This window comes from Anguilla anguilla, chromosome 11 (genome assembly GCF_013347855.1).
Source record: "Anguilla anguilla isolate fAngAng1 chromosome 11, fAngAng1.pri, whole genome shotgun sequence".
NCBI classification, from domain to species: Eukaryota; Metazoa; Chordata; class Actinopteri; order Anguilliformes; family Anguillidae; genus Anguilla; species Anguilla anguilla.
The window spans coordinates 31,307,925-31,326,733 of NC_049211.1; the positions used below are offsets into that span (position 1 = coordinate 31,307,925).

At 38.1% G+C, this 18,809-nt stretch overlaps 3 protein-coding genes and 1 long non-coding RNA gene across 25 annotated transcripts in view; 2 read left to right on the plus strand and 2 right to left on the minus strand.

The window, feature by feature from the left end:
* Positions 1-3,449, plus strand: part of LOC118207832 (receptor-type tyrosine-protein phosphatase gamma-like) — a 295,989-nt gene extending 292,540 nt beyond the window's left edge. Inside the window, exon 29 of the mRNA XM_035381921.1 lies at positions 292-3,449. Within this exon, the coding sequence (XP_035237812.1) occupies positions 292-438 (147 nt within the window). The 3' untranslated portion in view covers positions 439-3,449. The remainder of the gene's footprint in view (positions 1-291) is intronic.
* Positions 3,450-5,048: 1,599 nt separating this feature from the next.
* Positions 5,049-7,857, minus strand: LOC118207837. Its single transcript, XR_004761464.1, has 2 exons — positions 6,632-7,857; positions 5,049-6,258 (listed from the first exon to the last, which is right to left on the minus strand). It is a non-coding gene; the product is annotated as an uncharacterized LOC118207837 (long non-coding RNA).
* A 48-nt stretch (positions 7,858-7,905) lies between these two features.
* On the plus strand, positions 7,906-12,196 carry c11h3orf14 (chromosome 11 C3orf14 homolog). 3 transcript variants are annotated; one of them, XM_035381946.1, is made up of 5 exons: positions 7,906-8,122; positions 9,820-9,895; positions 10,728-10,851; positions 11,319-11,387; positions 11,794-12,196. In XM_035381946.1, the coding sequence occupies exons 2-5, from the start codon at positions 9,843-9,845 to the stop codon at positions 11,989-11,991; spliced, it is 444 nt and encodes a 147-aa protein (XP_035237837.1). In that variant the 5' UTR covers positions 7,906-8,122; positions 9,820-9,842; the 3' UTR covers positions 11,992-12,196. The 3 variants fall into 3 exon arrangements, with proteins under 3 accessions (XP_035237837.1, XP_035237836.1, XP_035237835.1); XM_035381945.1 differs by having other exon boundaries at positions 7,907-8,369; XM_035381944.1 differs by having other exon boundaries at positions 7,908-8,225.
* A 2,080-nt stretch (positions 12,197-14,276) lies between these two features.
* Positions 14,277-18,809, minus strand: part of LOC118207834 (calcium-dependent secretion activator 1-like) — a 114,568-nt gene continuing 110,035 nt past the window's right edge. For 19 of the 20 annotated variants that reach the window (XM_035381925.1, XM_035381924.1, XM_035381939.1 and 16 more), the window contains 2 exons: positions 17,787-17,891; positions 14,277-15,605 (listed from right to left, as the gene is read on the minus strand). In XM_035381925.1, coding sequence (XP_035237816.1) covers positions 15,429-15,605; positions 17,787-17,891 — 282 coding nt within the window. In that variant the 3' untranslated portion in view covers positions 14,277-15,428. The remainder of the gene's footprint in view (positions 15,606-17,786; positions 17,892-18,809) is intronic. The other variant, XM_035381943.1, reaches the window with a different exon arrangement.

Here is an 18,809-nt window from a genome sequence, read left to right on the forward strand (position 1 = left end):
TATGAAGCAGTATCACATGAGATGCAGGATATATATGAGTGTGTTCACAGGTTGCAGGTTTTGCCACTTTTCCCACCCCCTTCACCTCAGCTTCTTGGTTTAAAAAAAAAATGCTCTTGATTAACTCATTTATTTTTGTCCAAGTCAACTGTTATGTAAAGCCCAATGCTCATAAGCAACTGAAATTTTGGACGGCATAGCTTAATATTCTCTAAGGATACCATATAAGAGAGGTTATCCATATTGAGTTGAACTACATTCCCTGGTAACTCTTTGTTTTTGTTCTTTCAGGAGCAGTACCAGTACCTTTATAAAGCTATGCTCAGCCTGGTCAGCACCAAGGAAAATGTGATGGGCCTAATGTCTTCAGACAGAAATGGCACGGTGATCATCACGGACGAGTCGGATCCCGCAGAAAGCATGGAGTCGCTGGTCTGAAGATGGCCGAGGTGCAGAGAGGCACTTAAATTTGTTAAACAAAAACAAAGGACAAGGGCAGACTTTTTTCAAGGCCTTTTTTGCCAGACTCTTGCTTAAATTAATAACCTGATTACTTTTTTACACTGATAAAAAGTTTTTGATATTTATTTTTGCCATTTTTTTGGTTTTTGTTTTTGTCTTAATGTTATCCTACTGAGCGTTTGCACCTCTGTTTGAAGTTCACACAAAGAAGCAAGAAGCGCAGTTCTTTCTAGTTTGCACTATATTGCCAGTGTTACTGCCTAAAGATGATTCAGTTGGTGATGTCCATCATCAAGACCTGAGTCATTCTGCAGTGTGGCTCCGCCCCTTTTTTCCTTGGTCCGACTGTGAACAGGAATCCCCATGGTCCCACCTGCAGCTCGCTGTATGGAGGAAGACAATGGATGAAGATTTTGAAGCAGTTGACGTGATTTCTTACCACTCCTGCTCCCAGTGCACCGTGTATTGCATTGCCAAGTCATGGTGCAGATTTTTTGGACGTACCCTTCTCTGAACTGGAAACCACATGTTGATCTTATAAATCCACCATGCTAATTCATATAATAGCACCCTAAAACAATAGGGTTCTCACTTTGCATTCTAATCGTATATCATTTAACATAATCTCTCTGATTTATTTGTAAGTGAATTCCATATTTAATTTTTTTATAGGTGGTATTACAACAGCTACTGTGAACTTGAATTCTTTTTCCCTGAGATTTATATTGATTTTTAATATATATATATATACATATATACAAACAAACAAATATATGCTTACTCATGTGAACATGTGGTTTTGTATAAGTGTTTGCCTTTGCTGAAGCCCCTCAACCACTTCTTTCCAGAACTGGTCCAATGCTTTGACACACAACCGAGATTACATTTACTATACGTTGATTTCCTGTTTCCTGTCTGCCTTGTCTAGACTGTGTGGTCCTAAGGTCTTTCTGTTGCATATATTTTGCTGCTGCCTGCCAATGATGGAATTTCCAATGTATGGTAACCACGAACCAAGAGAACAGCCAGTGTCCTATACAATGTGATGCACATTTGGATAATCTCATTATCTCAGAAAAAACTGCAATTATCATTCTCCTTTGTGAGTATTTATCTTTCATATTTCAGTATGAAAGTCAGGAAAATTATGTACCTCACACAGTGAAGTGTTAGTTAAACTCCAACAGTCTACACTGGATAAAAACTCTATCATAGGCGATTTACACCGAAGATTTGTGTGAATGTCATTGATCCTTGATGGATGGTGTATTTCAAGGATTTATCCTTAACAACAGTCTGGCAGGCTGACCTTTGGTTGTGATTTATTTCATACACACAGAGCTCAAATTTGGTATATACCTTTTCTCCTGAAATCCTGGGCAACTTTTCCTTTTTTGTGCTTAAGCAAAGCAGTTATCCAAAAATGATGCTAGTCAAAGCACATGATAGTATACTGTAACATCAACATTGCCTTGTTCTCTCTCTTCCTCTAACACGGAATATCGCTGGATAAGTTCATTTAGGGACAGACAGAGAAAGTGCAGCCTTGATTGGAAAAAAAACGAAGCTATTCTTCATACAGCACAAACACCGTGGTACAGTAAGATTTGTCATCCTTTAAATCCGCAAACAAACAAATTGGGGGAAATGTAATTTAGCAGTTTTACCAAAGATACACACTTGTTTCAGTAAGGAAATGGGAGCTGATGTTTTTTCTGTATCTGTGTTAGTGTCGATTGTGTGGCTGAATGAAAGGCGTTCCCAGGGAACACACAACGTCACAGCGTTGCTGTGATGTGCAGCGTTGCCGCAGCATTACAGCAATGAGAATGTTTGCATTTTCTGGGATGGAAATTTCCAATGTGATTTGAGACGCTTTGTTTCCTGACAGAAATTTGATTGGGTTAGTGTGTTTTATACATACAAACTACCGCAAATGTCCCTGCATCTGCTTTTGTGTTTAATGTTATTTTATAGTTATTTTAACAATTTCAGTACTTAAATCTTATTGAGAGCTTACCACCTCTGTTACTCTGTCAGGATTTACTTTGAAGACAATTAAAGAAACCATTCTTCATTTACAGCTGTCTGGAATGATAACTAGGCAGTACACATGGGTATTTTTGAGCCCATTCTCATCAATATCATGCTAGGGTTTATCTCAAATGAAGGAATCTCCTTCACTTTTTTCTCACAGAAGGACATTCTCAATGTCTGAAAATGAACTCTTACATCTAATAAATGAAGAGAGATATTTCATTAATGTTTTGTTTATTTCTTCTCCTCAGAGGGAGGTTGTTAAATAAAATCACAGTTCTCCAACATTTGGGGTTATGGCTTTTTATCATTTGTCTTTTTATCGTTTCTCGCGTACAACATTAATTTCTCATGGAAAATGTTTTTTTTTTAACTGACAGTGGGTTTTATGATCAATTTGGCACCACAGTTGCATCACTTCTTTCTTTATATTCCATTTATAATGATAGTCCTTATCATGATTTTTTTTATTTTAATGTACCTAGGTTTTTTGCTTTAATAACCATCTTCTTAAAACTTTGTATCTATGGTATATAATCATAGAATGTTATATTTTCATATAAAGCTATTTTATTTCTATTTTCAACTATTGCATTGTATTTGTGGTGACTATGTAGGAATCATTTCAATTAATTCAAGAAAATATTTTCACCACATTCCAAAAGAATGGGTTATGTTCAAATAGAGCAGCGATTCTTTCGTGTTACTTTTGAACTTTTTTCTTTAAAAATTACAATTCTGTTGTCAGTGTGTGCAATAGGATAGATCTAGTAAGTCACTGAATTAGTTTGTCTCGTTGACCCATTTGATAAAAGTGGGTGATTTCTCCTCTTTTGTAATTAAAAAAAAGTTTTGTTGAAAGTTATATCAAATCATTCTATTATAGTGCTATTTAATACGTACATTGTATTGCTATACCTAAAATAAAGTATGCTTTTTGATGTACTTTATGAACATCTTGGGATAAAAATGTTTTCCCCAATGTGTCTAGTTCCCTTCTTAGAAGTTAAAACAGGAGAGATTTATTTATCTGTCATACAGTATTTATACAAAATACACAAACTAGAGAAAAGGTCTTTACCTGTATGTGATGCTTTGCTCCAACTTTGTGTGGGCAAATGTTAAATCTGCACAGGACCTGTTATGTGCATAATGTTCAAAACGTGTTGAACACATACTCAAAATAATTCAGGACACGTTTGTCAAATCCTGAAACAATGGTCAGTTTTTAGTCAATCTGCACCAAAATATTCTTCCACGTAATAATAATAATAAATAACTAACCCTGTAAAAGTGGAATTAAAATTATTTAAAGCCTCATTCAGGGGATTTTGCCCTCTTACTAGAGATATATTTCACTAACTCTGAAAATGCCAAAATAAAACGGAAATGGGCTTGCCAAGTGCACTATTCATTTTTCAACTCTCATGTGATAAATAATACTAGCTAACTTCTGACCTCTGGCCAACTGGCTATTGAATTTTACAGTAAATACAAAGTCAACTGGACAATATAGATCTTCTATGCCTCAGATCCTTCCCATGGCATTGTGTTGAACATGCAAACAAAATGGCAGCACGCAAATTAAAATAGTACTAATTTTATCTTATTTTTTTCAATGCAAATAGTTTTGCTAACAAGTCATTTATATTCAGTCTCAAAAACTGAATGTATATTTTTCTTTCAATAGAATAAAAAAAATTGATTTCATTGTGAAAAGGTTTGCTTGCATAACAGACACAAATGTAACTCCATAGAACAAAAAAGACAAAAACTACCACAAATGCCATAATAGAAAATGGGGTAAAAGCAAAAAGAGGGGGAAAAAACCAAAAGGGAAAAAAGCTACCAGTAACTTGTGTGAGTTACCTTTAGACTTTTTAGTTGGTGGGTGTGCTTTATGATCCTATTGGTTATAAGAACTGCTCCCCTCTTTGGCATCATGGCAATGCCTTCAATGGGTTGGATACAGCTCATTTTACAGATTTTCTGATGGAAATTATAGATTGTTATCAAGTTATCAAATAATTTTCACTTATCAAAATTCGTCTTGACCAACTGAGCAAGTGCAACCAAGAATGCTTACTCCCGTTTAAAGGTAGTTGAAATACCAAAAATAAGTTTTGAAAACGGATGCAAATGTAATTTGAATATGCACAATCACAGTGCCAGCATATTTAAAAGTTACATCATTTTAGCTTCCAAAAATCCAATTATTAACTATCCCATTGTGGTCAGTGAGAGGCTGTCATACCTTCACCATGCAAAAGATGGCAATGTTAGGCAATGGTAGCTAAAAGAATGTAAACTATTTTTGACAGATTAACCAGTAAGAGCCAGGGAGTATCACTACATGTCTGGTTTTGCTTACAAATGACATGCTTTGCATAGTAGTGAAGGTGTCTGACAGGGGGGCATTAGAAAGTAGATACCTATTTTGTGTTTGATCATGTAGGGAATTACAGCAGGGGCCGATGCTCACACCAAGTGTGTGTATAGGGGGAGGTTGTGCATAGACGTTTGTTGGATGTGTTGGCTGTTATCTGGTCTTTTGAACTTTAAGGTGGGGATAAGTGTGAAAATGTCCAGAGAAAACAGAGTAAAAAAAAAAGTGAACAGGGAATGTCAGAATACATACATTTGAGGTATAATATTCTATACCAACACATGCATGCTTCAAATAAAATCATCAAAACTGGCCAACACTGTATATGAAGAAGTAGAGGTCTGCACCGGGAAACAAATGAGGCCTGAGCCTGCCTGAGACCAATGTCTTTAGGGCCCGACAGAAACCAGCCTGACAAGCTGTAGCCAAGTCCTTGAGCCAGGCAGGCTCCCTCCTGCTGCGCTGGCTCTCAGCTCTTGCAGTGGTACTTGATTCAGGCTCCACTGCTTGTTGTTCTTCAGCCACAGGAGGGGGCCTCACTGGCAGCACAGACAGGTGGGCAGCATCCCGAGTCTTTCCATCACTCAGTGTGGAACTGTATGGTCCCGTCTGATGTGTCACTCAAAGAGACTCGCCGAACTTTGATTTTCCTTTTCTCACGAGCTCGGGTCTCCTCACACGTACAAGACATGCTGAGCAGATATTGGGTGGGTTTACACGTCTCTTTTGATCAATGTGTGTTTTCATATTCAGTTGTTTCTTTTCAGCTCTGTCTCGCAGCTCGTTGTCTTCAGCGACTGGGATCTTCGGCTCAATGGCGACTTTGGTTCTCATCTTAAGTCCATACAGAAGTTTGAACTGTGATGTAGTCACGTGATGTTGCCCTGTAGATCTGGAGGAACATGAGCTTCCCATGGAGCGTTTTCTCTCTATACAGCAAAAATGCACTCTGTGAACACTGTTGAATCTCCCCACCACTGCATTTCTTTCTGGGATGATATACAGCTGTACGAATGTGCTGTATCTCTCTGCAAAGATGACAGAGATCAGCTGTAGACTGTTGTCTGCCACAATAGTTATTTGATTTCCTGTATGGCTGAACACTGTAGCAGCAGCATTAGTGACTCATGCATTGACAGTTCATCTTTAATCCGGTAGTACGGCATCATGTCTGTAGGCAGTGATTTGGCTGTAGCAGGCCACTCATTTGTGATGTAGGTGCGTAGTTTACTTAGCTCAGGGCACGAGCAGCAGGGATCTGTCGAGTCAGACGTGGAAATGGCAGGCAACAGGAAAAAGCAGCAGTCTCAGGTTCCATGACCCTGGCCGCCATCCTCACAGGGTAGACTGCAGTACTGTTCTCAGCTCCAGGCCTGCTGTAAACAATGTCATAGTTTAGCCTAGCAGACCGGTGTGCCACTCTCATACCAGCATGTCCCATGCCTTTGGCAGTCAAGAGTGTAGTTAAAACTTGGTGAACAGTTTGTGAGATGAACTTTGTTCCCCATAGGTAGGGCCTCCATTGTTCAGTACACCCAATGCAAGCTAAGGCCTCTTTTTCGACCTCTGAGCATTTCCTCACAGCAGAACTTAAGGAGCAGGTGCAAAAGCTACTGTGTGGTCATTTTGTCTGGGTGTAGCTGTGAAAGGAACCCACAGTCGAAGGAATCTGAGGACAGGATGGAAGGCAGTGAAGAGTCAAATAGGGTAAGTGCTGAGCTGTCAGTGATGAACAGTTTGACTTACTAGAAACTGTTCTGTGCATCAGCAATCCATATGAACATAGGCTCACAGAGCAGACATCTCACTGGTTCTGTGATGGTTTCGTAGTTTGGAATAAACTTGGTGTACCGCAGGGTCAGGCCAAGGAAGGACCTGAGGGACGTAGAGCCACTGGGAGTTGGAGCATAATGGACGGCAGAATCATGCCATTTGTCTTTGTTCAGATGCAACCAGCCTCCTGTAGCTTGTGTAGGACAGCTTTGAAATGTGTTTAATGTTCTGTATGTGAGGCAGACACAATAATGTCATTGATGCCAGATCTAACACTGTTCTTATGGCCATGGGTTGGATGTGGGTGAACCAAACAGATAAATCAGTAATACCAACAAATAAGCAGAGAACATTTTCTGAATATTTATTTCACACACTATGGTGACATTCACAGAAGGTAAATAAACTCTAGGACTGTTGACCTCCAACACCATTAAAGCCACAGTCAACTGTCAACACAGAAACTCTGGTTTCTTTCTGTCCTTCTGGATACTTATTGTCAAATCAGAAATATATGAATTGTAATTGGTGACAGGTAAAAGAAAGATCATATGGTGATACTGTCTGGAATACATCTTATGCAAGTATAATACTATTTACCCATACATTACCATAACTGGCTAGGAACACATCTTTCTTGATGATGATTGTATTTACTGCTGGCTGTGCAACAAATTGCCCCTCAGGGATAATAAAGATTACCTTACCTTACTTACTTGAGTAGCGTAATTGCCCAGTATCATATAGGGAATAAGGTTGGTTCATTGAACCATAAAGTGTACATAGAAACTGGAGAGGGTAGGAGGGGCAGTGAAGCCTAGGAAGTAGCAGGGAAACAGCCTCTACTCTGCATACTTGAGGGCAAAAGCGCTTCCTGGCCGTTGAATTCAATGTAGAAATCCAAGGTGATTTAACAACCAAAGAAAACCTCATCGGTCCATTTTTTGTTATCATAAAGTGCATTATGTGCGTCATTATTTTGGTCCAGTAGTCTTGGGAAAATATTTATTAAAATGTGCATATTTTATTACATAATGCATATTTTTCTATATGCTTTCCATATGAAACGGTAATCACTCAAGTTTCAAAATACCATCGAGAACGTTTCATTTTGACTTCAGAGGTCTGATATTCCCATTCAGTTCAAGGGGAGCTTCAATGTTCTGTCCTCAACAAGCGCACCACAGGTTTACTTCCGGGATTTCACAATTTTAGGTTAGTTGAAGGCGTGCCAGCCAGTCCAGTTAAATATGCGTGTCTTTGCATTGGACGCACCCTCAATCCCAGTCTAATCTGCTCCGGTTTATCGAATTCCCTTTTAAATCCGGCAAACCAACTTCAGACCGATGTTTATTCAGTGTTTAGTCTCTGGTCTAGTTTCGCACAAAACTTAGTTCACGGCCGGTGCTCTCTTTGAAGATACGTTTCACAGCAAGCAGTCAGCTGTCTATTAGCTATTTAATGGTAAATATGAATTAAATAGCTAATGACGTTAGTTACTTAGCCAGCTACGCAACAACACGATAAACTGTTGTGGAGACGTACAAGACAAACATTGTGCTGCGTAGTGTATATCTTGCAGTGACGCTGTCGTAAAATTTCTTCTGACCGTGTAGAGTCACTGACTTGCCTACGTTTTTGTGCATAATACTTGGGATATTCGAATTTCGAGCTTCACTAGTCTAGCTCACGTACGAAACGTCCAGATAAGGTAAAAACGCCTAAATTCTTAATCATGGCAATGTAAGCATTGAACTACAACGTCTTTTTCGTCAGAATTGCGTACGCTTTGAAAATAAGAAAATACATTGAGCTCAATGGCAAGCCCTCAGCGTGTTTAGGGACCGTCTAAGAAGTACAGCGACTCGGTTTCAGGAGAATCAAATTGTCAGTTTCAGATAATAGATCTTAAGGAACCTATGAAGACCATAGTACAAATTTTATGTTTTAAAAGTTCACATCTGATGATTTCTAAAAATAAACAGGTTTTCTTTTTTTCTTTTTTAGGTAAAAGATTCAATAGATTTTCAACTGTGCAGTGGAGAGCACTGCAATCAGCACTATTGCATTGACATCCCATTATACATTTTAAATTAGGAAATTATACCGTGGTTTAATTTTGGTCTGTCTTTATTATTTTAAAAAATGTAATGGCTTCACAATGGCTTTGCCAGTAGGAGAGCACTAAAATCAACATCACAGAATAGAGGGCCTCCTATTGGCTGTTCTTCACCTTTTAGATTGAGAAACTAATTTGAAGATTATTTTTATTAGTTGTTTTTTTTTTTTTAACTAAAAATTAAGTTGCTTCTTAAACATTAGGAAAAGATTACGAAAACAAAAACAGGTCTAAGAGAAACCAGTCAACTCCACATTGTTTTTCATCCCCTTGGCGAACTTCAGGTGACGCCACAGAGAAAAGGGCAGTATGAAGGTTAATTCTAGTTCTTGAACAAGCTCTGTCAGCTTGACTTTCTATATGCCTTAGCATGGTTATTTAGTAATATTTCCAAGGTCAAATTTCTGCATGGTATACCTGATGAATTTTTATTAGGGAAAAAAATTCAACAGTACCAAAGATTGGAGGGCCCCCTTTTGGTTTTAATGCAGATTTTACTTCAGAAAAGTTACACAGATTAATATTGGTGTTATGACCCCAGTCATAAGTTTATGTTTACATTTGTCACTGTTGCGTGTGTTTCTTTCCGGTTGTCATCTATTTGGTTGTTTCCGTATCCGTATTCAGTAGATACGTCACTGTGTGGTGGAGAGAGCTTAAATCAGCACCACAGATTAAATGGCCCCATTGACAATACAACTTTTAGACTTAAAATTTTAATTTTGTTTCTGTTTCATTTTGGTCCATTTTTGTTGGGAAAAAAAATATTCAATAGCGTCTCTATCATGAGGTGGAAGGCATTAAAATCAGTCAAAAAGAATGCTTGGCCTTTTAGATTTAAACTTGGTTTAAATTTTGTAAATTATTTTGCTAACATGTATGTCAGTTCCACAACCACCTACAGTTCTCTAGTTAACATTACAATGGGAGGCCGATGGCTTTCTAGCTAGATAGTTATAGCCTAGCTAGAACGTGTTATGTTTCAGCGTTAATTCTGCCTGCACAGTTAGCTAAATGACAGTTTTGTTTTTTTTCATTTTAGCAAAGTGAGAAGGTTTCTTTGCAATGGAACCTCGTTTGACTCATGAAATTGAACTAAACAAGAGGTATGAAGAAATGTAAGTACTTATTTGGCGCTTTGTTTGCAATTGCAGCAGTGTGAGTCCTTATTCTGTAAGTTTTACAGCAACCAAGCACCAGTGGTAGTGAGACAGTATTGTTCTTCTTTTTCTTCTTCTTCTCCCTTTTAAAAAAGGCTGTATAACCCAGAGTTTCTAAAAAAAAAAATTGTGCAAATTCTCAGGCTTGAAGAAAGCATTGGATTTCCAGGGCCCAGTATTTAAAAACTTCCTCAGTATGATAGAAGGGGTGATCACCCACAGCACCAAACAGTTGGGCACAACCTACCACTATCTTGATGGTCAATGAGAAATGTTCAAGTGAACCTTTATTTTAACCTGTGTCATTTGATGAATAAAATCAGGATGCTGTGTTTGGAATTATATTTACTATCCAGTGAGACATTGATTTCAGAAATTAGATTGACTTTGACATATGTATAATGTATTAATGGTGGTAGGTGAATAGGAGTAATATGCAAACTGATTCAAACTGGTTCTGACGTGTTCACTCATGTGTTTGTCTTAATGAAATGTTACATTATTTTGACCTTTGTATTGCACTCTAAAATTAGCTAAAGAGGCTTCTTTCCGTACACTGTTGCCCCAATAACCCATGAGGCCTACTATCATGGGCTTTTGTTATTGGTGTTTGTCCTTGGCTTGGTTTTATGATTTGATTGTGAGAGCTGTCTGACTAGACAGTTGCCTGTTAAAAAAGGCATTCAAACATGCAAAATACAATTTCCCTTATTCAGTGGCACACATAGTCAACTAGCTAATTAGCCTGCCGAGTGGAATGGAGCATCACATATTAGCGTTGATGTTTCAGATTGAAGAGAAGGACCACTTTACTTCAAGAGATGGAGAATCTACACGAGCAGCATGAAAATAAGAAAAAGCAACATACCATGGATGTGGAAGCTGCAATTGAAAGAAATGCTCAACTCCTTCATGTAATGTATTTACCTTGTGCATGACCTTTAACCTTTGCCGAACCACCAAGTGTCTTTTTTGTAGAAATTTCCAGTACGATTAGATTTCCCCTTTGGTATTGCTAGCTAGTTAGCTAACAGGAATATCTACCTCAGAGCATAAATGTGAACATCACATCAGATTGGAGTGAAGATGTATGGCCAGAAATAATGTAACCCGAAATACCTATCCATGCTGAGAACAAACCAATATTGAGTGTCGATAGCTAGTTTGCTAAAGTTAGCTGTAAAGTAACTTGGTACTAGTTAAAGTTAGCTGTAAAGTAACTTGGTACTAGTTAACCAGAGCATTTTTTTGCTTTTTAGTTACTAGTAAGTCGATTCTGTTTTAAAGATGATAAAAATACTCACTTTTAAAAATGAATAACCCTTTGAAATGTGTGATAATTATTTCTCATGTATTATAGCCCATTTCAAATGTCTTTCAGGACTTGCAGAAAATTGAAAATCGCTTGAAAACAAGATCTTTCACTCACCCTGATATTCTCAGTCTTGAGGTACGAGTCTCTCAAATGTAATTTTTTGACGTATAACACTGCTCACTCCCAGAGGGGGAAAAAATAAAAGCCAGTTCTGAGCTCACCGGCCTTCAAGTACAGTACAAACTGAAAGTAGATGGAAGGCAGCTCAGACATTGGCAAGATTCTCAGGGTGGTTTGCACAACTGGGGTATATTTCACTTTTTTGGTACATTTAAGTCGAGCATTTAAGTCGCTGTTGATCAACCTTCATTGAGGTGATGTAATTGGCAAGAAGATACTGGCCATGCCTGTGGTATGGGTAGGTTTATTCCATTGAACTGCACTTTCACTGGACTGGCGTGCAGTTAGTTCTGTGTAAATTTACCATTTTGCTTCTTGTACACGGTTAGGCTGTGTTAACACTTTCATTGTTCTGCCTCAGGCTCGTTACTGGGCCTCTGTGGAGGAGAAGATTCCGGAATGGGAGCCTTTCTTGCTGGGGAGGGGGCCCACTCCAGTTAGAGATGGGGAAAAATCACAGAGGAAGACAAGGAGGAAGAAAGGGTCATCTCAGGACAGCCCCCCCACACACACTGTGACCAGTTTGCCTCCTCGCTCCAACCCTAAAACTGTATCCTGACCGTTTCTGCTGTTCCACATTACCTACTTGGATGTGATCTTTCCTGGTTTGAAAAGTTTTGGAACCTTTGTACAAGTTTGAGCGAAGTGGGTTGTGGTCCGTGTGGACCTCAAACTGGGAAACGGCTTAACCCAGGAACATAATGCAGTATATGGCAAAGCAATCTGTGTACAGTGCTGTGAAAAAGTATTTGCCACCTTCCTGATTTCCTCTATTATTGCATATTTGTCACTGAATGGCTTCAGATCTTTAGACAACATGTAATATTGGACAAAGGGAACCTGAGTAAACACAAAACACATTTAAAAAATTATTTCGTTTATTGAATGAAAAATATTATCATACACCCATGTGAAAAAGTAATTAATAAACGTAACTGGTTGCACCACTTTTAGCAGCAATATCTGTAACCAAATGCTTCCAATAATTTGATGTAACTTTTTCATATCCGTGTGGAGGAATTTTAGCCCACTCTTCTTTGCAGAACTGCTTTAATTCAGACGCATTTAGGTTTTTGAGTATGAACTGCTCATTTCAGGTCCTGCCACAGCATCTCTTTTGGGTTCAAGTCAGGACTTTGACTAGACCACTGCGGAAGTTTAATTTTGTTTTCTTTCATCCATTTAGATGTGAACTTGCTTTTGTGTTTTGGATCATTGTTTTGCTGCATAACCCCTTTACGTTTTACCTTCAGTTCATGAACAGATGACAGGGCATTCTCCTTACGAATCTTCTGGTACAGAGCAGAATTCATGGTTTCTTCAATAATGGCAAATCTCCCAGGGCCTGCCTATATGTATGAGTTCATACCAACATAATTGAGCAGTGTAAAAAATCTTGCCAGTGGAAAAATGATAATATTTGTGTATACTTATTTTAATAACAACAAAAAAAAACAACATAAATCGTTAATATCTGCAATATTTACAGAACAAACCACTGTTGTTTCTAAAGAGCATACTGTGTCTCTGCACCTCCCACAAAAAAATGTCTTGTGAGAAACAGATGATTAGTATATCCTTTCCTCATCTTCCATTGCAGTTGTTGGCTATGGAAATTGGTGACATTCCCTATGCAATGCGCACATCTCTCAAAAGGAATGAAGAGAGGTCATTTGATTGACTATTAATGAATCCAGCTGCACCACAACCGCTGATAATATATTCAGTATAATCCAGCCCATTTTTCAGGTGTGCTGCATTCGATGAGCTGTATGCTCCTCGCCTCTGGTCAACATTCACCTCAACATTCACCAGCCCAGTGTGCCCACACACCGCGCTCATGCGCCATGCGACATTGATTCTGGAAAATAGACGACTATTCTAAATGGAAACATTTGGTTAAGTTTGAAGTTATGGTCATTCCATAAATGATCATTTAGGTAAAACATTTGATAAAACAAGTACCTGCTCTCTCACAATGTGACATCGGCTTACCTCTGAATATTTCTTCAGAATCCTTCTCGGCTGTCTTCAATAATGTGCTGTCTGTTGCTGACTTGATAAACAAAAGCATTGTACAATATCAATAACTTCCTTTTCTTTACACTCGCTGAATTTTGCTATATATCCCAGCATGCTGGTGGCCTTACTCCTGTAACACAATCTCACAGTTGTTTCAGAGTCAATAAATTGACTGAAATGAAGCATTCATTTTATATATCCCTATTAGCTAATATATCTTCATTAGCTTAATCATTTATTAAACATATTCATTTTTTAATAAATGATTAAAACAAACAAAAAAGCTTTACATGACTGATGCAATAATAAAAACCCACAATCAAGCTTGTGCTCTTTAAAACTTCATAAAAGATCAGTTTTATTTCGGAACCATCCAGAAGTTATTTTTAGTGTTCAAATGTAATGACTTTGATAAAAAGGTTAGAATAAGACTAAATTTCTAAAACAGACCTGTTAATTGTGAAATGTGTCAAAAAAGACAACTTCATAATTTCACCATTATTAGTAAAGCATGTGTACACAAATAAATATCATTAGGTTCCAGAGGAATTTATTACTAATTTTAGAGTTCTTTTATTTGAGTGGCACATTGGAGTATGTGAACTGGATGGGTGCCATCATTTATAAACGTTGCATCGGGAAATGTCAGAATGAAGGGACACCTTTGGAAAGCTGTGTGGGTGGATTTGGCCACCAGATCAAAATTGTGAAAATGGCTGCTGTTCTAGAGCATAGAGGGGCAACATGGGCTGGTATCGAATCCAGACCAGCGTGGACTGTAGTGGTCTCTTACAGCACAGATTGAACAAGACACGGGTGATACAACTGTGTGTTTGTACAGTTAATTTTATTTAGAAGCCACAGCTCTTGCATATTACAACTGTAGGCTTTTATAAGGCAAAAGCAAGAATGAATCCACCAGGTAATTCACACAGAAACAAAAGCTTTTAGAAAGGGAGAGAGAGAACCCCCAGGAGCATGCAGATACAGCTCAAAATGCAATGTACAGCATTGTATATACAAAACAATTGTGGGACAAAAGGAACTGCTGTCTGACATCTTGTAATATTGAAATAAAAAACAAAACAAAACAAATAACTAACAAAAAAATTAAAACAAGGAAATTTTCAGGAATGGCTTATTAAGTTAGACAAAAGGGACATCATTTCTTAAAGTTTTCTTTTGTCTTTAAATAGATTACATAAAAGTGCTACATAACTAAAATATAACAATTTTGAAGTTGTAAATTAGTTCCAACCTAAAAAAAATATATAATTTGCAACAAGGTATCACAATGTGGCTATGAGGATATTGCGTTTCTAAAATACCAACTCATTTAAACCAAAATGGTTTCTCGACAACATCTTATTGGTGGATGGCGAGGCCAGGCAACAGAGATGTTGACTTAAAAGCAGAACATAACTCTTAAAAAGGTAAAGTGACATCAAAGGTGCGCTGACGATGGAAACACAGATTCTTAACAGCATCGAACGTAAATACAGAGGTTCATTTCATTTTAAGCAGTCGGCATCCACTTAAAAACAAGAGATAAATCAATGGGTCCATACACTCATCTTCACGACAACGTACCATCAATGAATGTAAAGTTACGTTTAAGAAGCGCCATATAAGTTTGCATTTAACAGGGACACACCTAGCAGTATTTCTATTCATCTCACTCAACAAACTGTCAAATGAATGGTACTCGATATTGCTTAGGGAACACATAGAAATGAATTCAGAAATAAATGATTCAAAGATTGGTGCTAACTTTTATATCACAGCTAAAATGTCAATCTTATTTTTTTTTCTTTATTGTTACTATTTTTTTTATTTATTATTATTATAACTATCATTTTATTGTTATAGTTTCTTCATGGGCAATTAGAGCTGACAGAAAAAATCTCCTAGAGTGGCTAACTGAATAACAGAGTTGGTACATGCATTGGTTACCAGGCTTATTCAAAAGAGGCTCTAATCATCTTCTTCATCCTCCTCATCGCTGTCCTTCATGGTTATGCCTTGCATTCCGCCTTCCCGGACGGATGCCGCGGCTTCTTCCATGATGAGGCGATTCCGCACGGTGTCATACATTTTACTGTTGAGAGTGGAATCGAGCACGCCTTGCAGGCGGAAATCGCGGTACTTTTTCTACAAAGAATGAAGAAATTTAAATAAAGACATGCAAAATTGAACACAGATTAATTGGGGATGGAAGCCCCCTCAATTAATCGGTGTTGTTTTTTATATTTTTATTTTAACATGTTTAGCCTGCAGACCAAAGTCAGGACATGATCCCTAATCAGGCTCTCATGACAGAAATAAATAAATAAATAAATAAATAACTTCAAGCAAGCACTGAAATATGATTTGTATCATCATCGTGTGGCATTAAGAATTAAGCAATGTTCCACTTTTCCAATATTTAAAGAACACCTGAATGTTCTTTGTACTGTGAAGTACTTTCATCCTGCCCAACCACCAAGCAATCATGTTTCTTTCTCCATGCACTCCCACTGCTCTCCTTCTTCTCTGCATTGAGTGTAAAATGTTTTGTTATCTCCTCTTGCCATTAGTGGTGATTTTATCTATAATAAATGCAGATTGCATGTGAGACTGGCAGAGAAGATTTTCAAACTGGAGGCTCACGTCCAGACTCTTCAACACATTAGAGGAAGCGCAGAGTAAAGAAAAACACCCACGTTACCCACTCAACCGTTTTTCCTAAAATGCTAAAATCCGTTCACCCCACTTGACAACACACCGGTCGAGAAATGGAAAGCACAGAAGGCTCTGATAATTGACGTGACAGTTTTGAAACCAGCGACTGTAGGGACCTAGTCAATTGCATTCCTGGTTTTTGAATGACTGACATGGAGGCGAATTTAAAAATGCTGGCTAAGGCTACACATACATTTTCCCGTATATTCACATCAAGACTAACAACGTTCGATGGAGGCTTTGCCCTATTGAGACTGTGTTGGTCCCCAGAAATTCAAATAATTAAAAATTATGAATCAACACCATGGAGTTTGTCTCAATAAAATTTATCAATATCAATACAAAATGTATTGCTATTATTTCCAGTAATACTACTCCGAAAGTTTGATTATTACACAAAAGATGCCTTAACTCTAAGGCAACTCTTGTGAACAAACTATTCACCGATTACAGACTGGATGTATCTTACTGACACATGGCTGAAAGGGGATGAGAACTTTGCTTTAAATTAGTCCTCTTCTCTTGGGTTACCTATTGTCAAAATTCTTGGGGTGGTGTTGCCGTTATCTACAATTCCTCTGTTCACCAAAGCCCAAAACCAGAGTATAAATTAGACTCCTTTGAAGTACCAGTCATGAACCTTACACAGCAAGATGTTGGTTTTTATTTCCTTTTTCCAAAAATGTGAAGTCAATAACAGGGTTTAATGTTACTTTGTCAGAACGAGGTACTGAAGCCTGACTTGATCACATTCAGGCGGCAGCCATATTGCCATGTGCTCTGCTCCCGTGGAATAGCTGAAGGTAAGCAGGTCTGGGCTTAGTTAATACTTGGGTGGGAGACCACCTGGGAAAACTATGTTGCTGCTGAAACTGGTGTTGGTTGGCTTGTAACAGGCAATAAACTCAAGTGTAGTGATTAGGATACTGTGCTGTAGGATATGCCTGGTGAGACATTAAACTTAGGTCCTGATTCACTGTGGTCATTAAAGATCCCATGACACTTGTCACTAAATGTAAGGGGTTCCTTAGTGTACTAGTGAAATTCCCAACCTGGCTCTATTAATCTGCCACCTAATCATCCACTGGCGAGAAATTCTTCTCCACACCTCAGTGTGTGGTGGGCATTCTTCTGCAAAACAGCTTCCGTGCATCCCCCAGGTGGGTGCTACAAATCAGTGGTGGTTATCACCGTAAAATGCATGAGTTTGAGAAAAGCGCTAAATAAATGCAAGGAATTATTTTATGTGTTTCTGAGTTGGGGAGTTTTATATGGGCTTATTATGCTGTTCATATGGGTTTCACACGGATTTCACATGTAGTCACATGGGTTTTCACATGTAATTATCAGACCTGGGTCAAATATGTATTTGTTTTGGAATCAAATCATTTTCTGTGCTCTATTGATCTTGCCTGGTGTAACTGAGCCTGCCAATATGACCAGAAGGTGGGGTTTGCAGTTTTTGAGAGTATTTCATTGGTTCCAATACAACCTGGTCAGGCTCATAGTTCCCAATAAGATGATGAGACATATATTTGAGGCTATGAAGACTTTTACAACCTATTTCATTAAGGCAGTGAAAGCCTTTCCCCACAGGGACCTTCACGTTACCTTCACGATCCGGATGAGGATTTTAAGCTGGTAGACGTGGAGCTGCAGGTCCATGCGGTCAGTCAGCCAGGTTCCCAGCAGATTCATGGTGCTGGTGTACCATTGCTGAAACACAGACAAACAGCATTCTCCAGCAAAACAAACAGACACATAAAGGCACAGACACACAGTCAGACAGAAACAAACGAAACAGCTATGGCAAATGACTAGGTCATGGAAACTTTTCAAAGGTTCCATTGCTCTCGGTATACGTTATAAAAATATATAATATCTATTTTTATATCTCTTTTTTTAGCATCTGTGACGCAGGAGTATTTGAGTGCAACATGACTTTGTTTTTCACTCAGAAGTTCATTTAGATGCAAAATGTTCTTTCTGAAGAGAACGTGTAGTACAGAAATGGAATCAGTAAATTTAAAAAAAAAGAGGAATGCCCTTTAAGCGCCTGAAAAGTGCAGCAGTGCAGTACTACGTGCTAAATATAACTGCATCCTTTCTATTGAATATTATATTGGCAAGCACATGTTTGTAGTTGCTAAAATGAACATATTATGTATGTTCAGTAATGTAGCCTTCCTATACAGGAAGAAAGAGATACAGTAGGCAGGGAAAAGGTGTGTATTTCACAGTGCACACAAATACACATGCCTTCATAATCATACACACATACACACCTGCACATATACACACACAGGCACGCATACATACGTACATGTATGCACTCTTACGCATACACAAATACATATATTGTCAACTCCTGACCACTTTTTATTATGTTGTGTCTTATTATTCTGCAACTTTCATGGAAAAAGAATGTTTGAATGAGATCCTACTAGGTACTTGTTCGATCATTGGTTACTACCTCATAAAAAGATTTACAGCTACAAAATAAAAGCCGGTTAAACATAAGGCTGGAGTAATGGAAGTGACTATTCCAATAAATGATTTGAATTACATTTGAACAAATTTAAATTTCATTTTCAAAGATACCAACACGTCACAAAGCACCCGTATTGCCAGATG

Excerpts from the sequence above, each read along its gene's own strand:
- c11h3orf14 (XM_035381946.1), top strand. The coding sequence starts at position 9,843 with ATGGAACCTCGTTTGACTCATGAAATTGAACTAAACAAGAGGTATGAA. Across the intron at positions 9,896-10,727 it reads AACAAGAGGTATGAAGAAAT|ATTGAAGAGAAGGACCACTT; the intron begins GTAAGTACTTAT and ends TTGATGTTTCAG. Across the intron at positions 11,388-11,793 it reads CTGATATTCTCAGTCTTGAG|GCTCGTTACTGGGCCTCTGT; the intron begins GTACGAGTCTCT and ends GTTCTGCCTCAG.